Source organism: Saccoglossus kowalevskii, chromosome 8 (assembly GCF_978046115.1).
Source record: "Saccoglossus kowalevskii chromosome 8, keSacKowa6.1, whole genome shotgun sequence".
Classification (NCBI taxonomy): Eukaryota; Metazoa; Hemichordata; class Enteropneusta; family Harrimaniidae; genus Saccoglossus; species Saccoglossus kowalevskii.
Window position 1 is genome coordinate 4585324 of NC_140648.1, and position 8540 is coordinate 4593863.

The window sequence follows — 8540 nt, forward strand, 5'->3', positions numbered from 1 at the left end:
ATAAAATATATACAGCATATGCATACTTTGAATTTTTTTTTCGCAAATTAGATTACTTATATGTAGCTACCTATTCATAAATAATGTTACAGAAACAGCATTTTCATGGAATTTCACTATTCTAAATTATATTTAAAAATGTGTCAGTAAAAACATAATGTTTTGTTTTATGATATTTTCACATGGTTTTATATTTTGACAAATATCTGTGATTACAAAAAACTGAAACCAATCAACGGTGTTTTTATGATGTTTCAGTTGGTGAGCGAATACATATCCGAGCTGGTCTTATAACTGTATGGTTATCGAGCAGAAAATAGCTGAGTAATCATTTCAAGAATGAAATTACCCTAAAGCTCAAATATCTCGTAATGTTTTAGAAAATTGAAAATTACAATAGTCATCCAAAAATATGCTACAATATTAATGAAAGAACTACAAAATACATTGATAATAAATTAGAACTGTTATACCAATTGCTGAATTTCACCACATTTTACACGTTCCAATGAAAGCTACAGAAAATCACCAGAACTGTCAACGAGTACAACATAATAAATATCCAAACATGACAGATTATATCAAATATTTTGATTTGTATGTACATTAAATATCTAAACAATTCATTTTCAAATATTTGAATCATATTTTATCATGGCACACATAGCTAAATATAGTTAATAAGTAAATCGAAATCAATAGCAAAGATTAATGAAAAATATATATTTATAGCATTTAACCTAGATTACTAGTATATTATTCTCAATCCGATGCTGTTTATACTCCTGCTAGCAAATTTTCTAGGCATGTAAACAGTACACAGCCTGGATACTAGCGATACAGTTATTCAGCATACACATGCAGTTGTGAGTTAAAACTGATATAAATGGGCAATTTATTCTTAAAATTAAAAAAATACTATAAATAATATTACATTCGTGCATATATTTTCATGCGTTGCCACTGATATTTTGCAAGAATCATGGTCGGAAACACATTGTGTTCTGGTGTACTAGTAATTCTATTGACGCATCGTGTCAACGAAGCATACTACATTGCTCAGATAATTCGTGTGTGTCGTGCATGTTGTCAAGGCGATAGGCGGTGTGATGGACCCAAGAAACCAGCTGCAATTTGCATATGTATGTAAAGTTCAAAGGTTACAATATTGTTATAAAAGGTCGAGCAGAGTTTCATTGGACAGTTCACAGCCTGTATGCTGGGTCTGCCGTGACAACAACGAACGCACTGTTAGCGGCGCAGCGGAAATCATAAAACCCGGGCTGTCGATTCCTCCCTATTTGCCGTTACTTAATTCAAGAAGAAACAAATATGTATGTTGGAGCTCAGTCTGGTATATATGCCGTCTTGTTATTTGTATACTTGTCGACGCATATCAGAGCCCAGACTGTGGCGATGGAAGACGTAGGTAAGACTAGTACAATGTATTGCACGTTGGACACGCCTTAAATAGTGTAGTCGTCTTGAATTCAGTAAAACTACTATATAGTAATAGTAATATTACTGATCCTGTCTCATATCTCCAGCAATGTGTATAACGGCAATGCATGTGATGATTTACAATAATACAATGATTTTATATGTGAGGAGCGGTACAAGCACATCAACCCACTTTCAACACATTAATATTATTAGTCACTGGCCTGAAAACATACTGAAACATACTGTTCCTATATCTTGGTAATCATTTGCAAGATTTCATTGCTTCTTTCTTTAATATAGTGTGCATCACAGCAGTATGCCATAGTTCACGGCAGGATTTCACAATTACAAAATGCACAATTATAACACACAGCCATAAGTACAATCACCGCATCTGTTGGTTCAATCAAGTAATCAATATGAAACATGTAGTCAAAAGAAGTTGTAAAATGGCGACTATTTTAGTTGGCAAATTCTTCTGATCGCTCAACCAATCTTAGCTGCAATATCTATCATATATATTCTATTCAAGTAACAAGTTGTTTGTTATCCTGTAAAATGTGCAGGGAAGCAGGGAAGCACTGGTATAACCTCACAAGGAACCAACTTCAAGCACATTCCTAGTCATAGGGTCTCAATGCACCGAATCCCATCAGTTCCACGCTTACTTGTATTTATTGTTTATAATATAACTATTGTTTCATACGCGTTTTGAATACATACAACATTATTGGAGGAAACTGGTCATGCTGTGACATACTATTGAACTGATTCATATTCATTTGATGATGGTTTAAACACAAAAATACACACCTCTGCTGTGTCAAGAAATCATGACCAATAAGGTAATGAGTTTGTTTGTCGAGTGAAATTATAATGAGGAACATGCAGATGAAATAGTTTTCCCACAGAAGACTTTGCTGACTATGGTTAATGTAATCACCATACGTTACATGGTTATTTATGTGTATCGATAATACAATGCCAGTAGCCATCGGCAACACAATAAGCAGATACAATAGCTTGTGGATAAATGCAATTTAAAATTCCCGACGGGTATCATCCTTTGATAACGCGACAATCTGAACAATGGATGCTTAGATCGGATGATGGAAGCGCAATGAAACACTTCGTCCGATCTCAGTGCTTTGTGGGCGATGTATTTTCCCGATTTCTGACAGTGTTCTTCGAACCGATGTTCTCTCGATTTCTGTGCCCTGTGTATGCAGGGTATGGACTCCCGATTGCAGTGCACTGTGGATGGTGCGCCTCCGAATATTTGATTAACCTTTCTTTGTTACATGTAACTAATTAAAACGCCATAATACTTGCTTTGTTTCTGCAAAAAACAGATGACATTGCAGTATGTGGTCATGTACATCGGTTCCACGCATCTATTGCATTATGCAATCACATTGCATTTAGATCAACCTAACCCAGCATTTAAACTAACCCAGCAAATAATTAAGCCATATATAGAAAAAAATAATCATTTGTAAGATTACTATATTTCTGCTTTTAATACAATGTCATCACATCACCACAGTATGACATAATCTCTAGGCTAGATTTCACAATTACAAAATACACAGTTATAACACACAGTCATAAGTCACCGTATCTGTTGGTTCAATTAAGTAATCGAATAAATCATATAGTCAAAAGGAGGTATCAAGTGGCGACTAGACTGGTTGGCAAAGTTCTCTGATACTCTGAATACAAATTGAAATAACTCCCACCACGGAAGGCATGGTAACTAATCCATCTAATAATTATTAATTAATATTCTTACAATCAGTTCAACAAGTATCTGCTCAACCATGTGCACTCTATTAGCATATTCATGTTGAGTTAGCTGTAATAGCTGTCATACATACGTGCACATTCTATCGCAATGGCAATTTCCATCGATCATTGAAATCTGCAAATTCTGCGAGAACAGCGGCCAGACCTTACAACATAACTTAGAAGACTGTGATCCACTTTTCACCGTGACTGGTCAAGCATGCACATGATTACTTTCATATGTCAGAGGCATTATGGGTGTCTGTAATATATAAATCAACTGTCATACGTATGCAATTACGTAAAGATATTTCCTTTCCACCCAGCAGTGCCTCATTGTTTGTGTACGCATATACATGAATCATATGTTGACAATATATGTCAGATGTCACGCGTTATTGCATCTAGAGACCAAAAAAGGAGCAGCAAGTACGATTGTTCATCCCCCTTAGGCACCGTTCCCATATATGTTTGGGCTGGTCGTAAATATAATTTACAGTTTAAAACAGATCAAAAGTTCATAACAAAGTGATTGTAAATAAAAATAAATCTTTATATCTTGAATAAAGACGTTTTAATTAGTTTTAAATAAAGAAACAAACTGTTTCTAACATAATTTTCAGTGTAACCCATAAAATAAACTATAGGTAACTAAATGTTCTTCTAAAGTAGAATATAATTTTTATTTTATTTTCTCTTTCAGGCTATTTCTGGCACGTAGCTGATTTTCACTACGATTACCAATACTCTATGCGGGGTGATCCCACGTACTATTGCCACTACTGGAACGAGACAACCGCAAAGGATCTCGGGTACTACGGCGACTATGAGTGCGATTCGCCTATGAGTTTAGTGGTATCTGCGGTACAGGCAATGAAAGCCAACAAGCCTGACGTTGATTTCATAGTATGGACAGGGTAAAGTATACTACGTTGCTTGCATTAAAACATTGAACCATTATTTCTGCCGTCAGAATTTCGGCACTATCGTTTTACTATCAACTGGGTAATGTGCCACTTCGCTGTGAAACGTTTTATTATAGTTCGTGGGGGGAGATTCAAACTCAGATACATTTTATATATTTTTATATATTTTGATTTGAAATGTTCAAAATATATGTTTTTTTTAACATTGTGAAGCTCAGCCATATTTCACGACTTCGGGTACCGACGAAACTGCATCTATACTGTTTATCAATAATTCTATTTCTTAGGATGACTTGCCTATTTATGTGTCTGCGTCATATCATTCTCTTACATGGTATCCCAGCAAGCACTTTGCTCTCACCCCGCCGGAAAGATCAGTTTATCTCTAAAATGTGTACGCTGCAGGATTGGCCACGGGAAACAAACGCATTTTGTATATTCAGTCAAGTGTTATTAATTCGCTATCATATGATAGTTATAATTCATTGAGTGACCAGTGGTTCGGCAAATTCATTTATCTTTTTCCGCATAAAATTGTTGGCATTAATACTTGAAGACAACTACTGTGACTGTTTTTGTTCTTAGTTTATAACTTTTTGTTTATATAGACTGTCAAAATTACGTTATTCATTTACACGTCATTGCAGAATTTTTTTTTAATTTTAAATAACTTTCGCGCCTCGGCCGTTTGGCTACGATCACGTGTAGATATTTGAATGGATTGTATGCAAGAAGTAGCTACTGTTACTTTAGGTTTTACACTAAAATTATCTACGAATGTAATCTTTTCTATTTTGAAAATTATTTCAAGCGGCTTTATAAATAACGTTTTCCGTTATTAAACATTATGTTCGGACGTTGAGCGAGCGTGCTATATAATGACAGGGAATTATTCTTACGTTGTATTTATTCTGAAGGGATGATGCGCCTCACGTTCCCGATGCCATGGTCGGCGAAGAACTGATGATAGAGATTATAGCCAACTTGACCCAGGTCATCACAGACATATTTCCTGATACCCGAGTGTACCCAGCTATAGCCAATCACGATTACGATCCTAGTAATCAACTTCCAGTACAGACCTCTCGACAATACAATGCGATTGCTGACGCGTGGAGTGGTTGGTTGAATCACGACAGCGATGCCGTAGCTTCGCTTAGGAAAGGTGGTGACGATTTCTATGACTACTGACATCATGCAATATCAAAATACTGTTTCATATTAGACATTTTTTTTTATCAAATTCAACCATTTTTTTTATGAATACACTTCACATATTCCAAATTATTGTTCCGTCGATGAATTTCGCTATGAATTGTTATACATTTCTATATTTATTCACTTGAGAGGTTTTTCAATTCACACTACTATTACTCACCTGTGGATATAAATGTATTTTCACCATCACCACGAACTAAATTCGAGTATTTGCGTTTTTCCAGCCGCTTATTATACGACTGTGATGGAAAATGACGTACGTTTAATAGTACCAAATACCAATCTCTACTATACCTCGAATAAAGTAACCGCAGGAATGCCGGATCCTGCGGGACAGTTCGACTGGATGGAAAACACCTTAGAAGAGGCAAAACGTAATAACCAATTGGTAAGACCTGCCAAAGAATTTGTTCGAATATTGACTGGTGACCCAAGTTGTCGGGCTCACATTGCCACTATAACCATAAGCTTGTGATCGTGGGCCAAACTTATTATTAATTTAACATATAATTTCCCGACAGGAGATTGGTGTTTCATGTTGTACGCATTTATTGTCGTGGCAATACTAAAGTTAGCTTTCAACGTCGGTGTAAAATCCACATAAATTGTTCATAGTACCTTCTTATCAATATAGAATTGAATTGAAATGTGCATTATGTGCATTCTGGTAAACTACTTTTTCTATTGCGAGAGATTACCAGTCACAGTTTTATTATAGTTTAGTACATTTAAAATCATCATTAATGTTTTTAAAGCTCGACATCCTCATAGACTAGGAGGATTTGTGCCACACCACATATCAATCAGATATATGACGGTCAGTTTTAACATATTTTAAAGGTCGGTTGTTGATGTAATCACCAAGATTCTCTCCAATGAAGGTTGGTTTTGTAATTTATAATTAGGTATGGATCCTTGCTCATATCCCACCCGGGCATCCCGAGAGGTCACACTCGTCACCTTGGTTCTATGAAGAATTCAATGAGAGATATATAGATATAATCAGCCAATACGCCGACATCATTATAGGACAGTTCTACGCCCACCATCACACAGACCACTTCAAGGTGTTGTACAATGACAACGGTATTTATCTTTTTCATAATTGATTGATTGAGGAGGGAGGGAGGGAGGGAGGGAGTGAATGAGTGAGTGGGTGAGTGAGTGAGTGAGTGGGTGAGTGGGTGAGTGAGTGAGTGAGTGAGTGAGTGAGTGAGTGAGTGAGCGATTGAGTGAGTGAGTGAGTGAGTGAGTGAGAGAGATTGAGTGAGCGAGTGGTTGAGTGAGAAAGTAAGCGACAGTGAGTGAGAGAGTGAATGAGAGAGTGAGTGAGTGAGAAAGTGAGTGAGAGAGTGAGGGAGTGAGTGAGTGAGTTAGTTAGAGACAAAAAGTATAGTTGGCAAATAAATGAATAAAACAGCTACCTTGTAGTCCCTAGAAAATAAGATTCGCACCGGGAACTTGTGGCACGACATCCATAGTCGTCTATGGGGTCTTTTTAATATAGGGTCAATGCAACGACTAAAATGTGTTCCTTTGATCTAAACCTAAACTCTATTGAGTATATGACTATCTATAACAACGTAATCATCTTTGCTCTCCCAGGTGAGCCGATCAGTTCTATGTTGTTGGCCCCGGCAGTGGTTCCGTGGCGGAATAAGTATGTGTACAATGCTGAATTTGGGGCGAACAACCCAGCCGTGAGACTTTTCAAGTATCAGCGTTCAACGGGGAAGTTACTCGACATCATGCAGTATATAATGAACTTGTCAGAAGCAAACCAGAACAATTCACCAGAATGGGTACTTGAATACACGGCAACTGAGGCGTACTCGATTGATGACGTCACCACTGAGTCTCTACACGAGCTAGCCGAGTCCTTCAAGCCGGAAAATAGCGAAAACTTCGAGAAATACAACCTCTATTGTTCAGCGAGCTATGATGTCACACCTTGTGATGAGACATGCAAACAAATGCAAATGTGTGCCATTACCAATATTCGTGTAAGCGACTACGATGCATGCATGGAGTCCACCACGTCAGCCAGTAGCCGTGCGTCTTTCAATACAATAACATTATTCATAACGTCATTCTGGTTTGTCGTAACGATCTCTTAGGATAGTACTAACCGTCACGAGACTTAATGAAAGTGATCTGGCAAAAACGCGTGAATTGCACCCATTGGGTGGTTTTCGTTCTTTGATTAGTTATGTTTCAACTTTAACTGTACGCATTTATCGCCAGTGACGGACGATGGGAATCACCCATATTTTAACGTTTTAACCAATCTAGATATATACTAATAATAAATTTGTTAAGTGTATATGTTCCACAATACCTCTTTCCTAAAAGTCGCATCATCTAGCGAGATACCGCTTGTATGACATCAAAATGACGTAAATGGGTGAAAACTCATTCGGTGAAATTGACAATTATTGGTTGTGTAAGTTGTTCGTCACTAAAAAACGTGCGACCACAAAACCAAACAATTTCGGTGATATGAAGGCCTTCATTTCAGCTACTTACGTCACAGAATTCTTAATATCTAAATTCTCAATGTGTGTAATAGTTATACCATCTTATTATTATTGATATTAACAGTTAGATTAAGTAGTTTACTTGTTAAATTTCAATAATTTCTAGAATACATCTGCAATAATATTTTATTACATTCTACTACAAATTGCAAAAATTAATAGATTAATTACAATTTATTCTATATTTCATTGAATCGTCAATCGAATCCTAATACTTTAAGGTGAAGAATCAACTCAATTAAATTCAATTTTGCAAATAAAAATAAGTAGGAGTGGGTACGTGAACTAAAGTTTCAATTCAGATTGATAACTTTGAATTATGTGTTTTATTTTTCAACACAAACGACCATTGCGTATAACATGATGTACGTGTTTTTTGTTTATGAAACATTTAAATCTCGTATGGACTGACTCGACAAACACAAATATGTAAATATGACCTGCATCTATTGTAATAACATACATATGCTCGATTCTAGGAAAATAAGATAACACAAACAACCGATAATACAATTCAAATCTTATTCCGAATATGACTACATGAAATAAATATCATTTTCTGATTTGGAATTCTTTTTATTGATTTACGAGAAAACACCGCGAGGGGTAACGATAATGCCGTTCCACTAGC

The 8540-nt window shown here is 36.2% G+C and overlaps 1 protein-coding gene across 1 annotated transcript; it reads left to right on the top strand.

The window, feature by feature from the left end:
- Positions 1-1191: 1191 nt before the first annotated feature.
- LOC100378213 (acid sphingomyelinase-like phosphodiesterase 3b) lies at positions 1192-7695 on the top strand. The gene is made up of 6 exons (XM_002733344.4): positions 1192-1429; positions 3932-4145; positions 5072-5319; positions 5597-5760; positions 6278-6458; positions 6978-7695. Exons 1-6 carry the CDS (start codon positions 1333-1335, stop codon positions 7487-7489), a joined length of 1416 nt encoding a protein of 471 aa, XP_002733390.1. The 5' UTR covers positions 1192-1332; the 3' UTR covers positions 7490-7695.
- Positions 7696-8540: the final 845 nt, after the last annotated feature.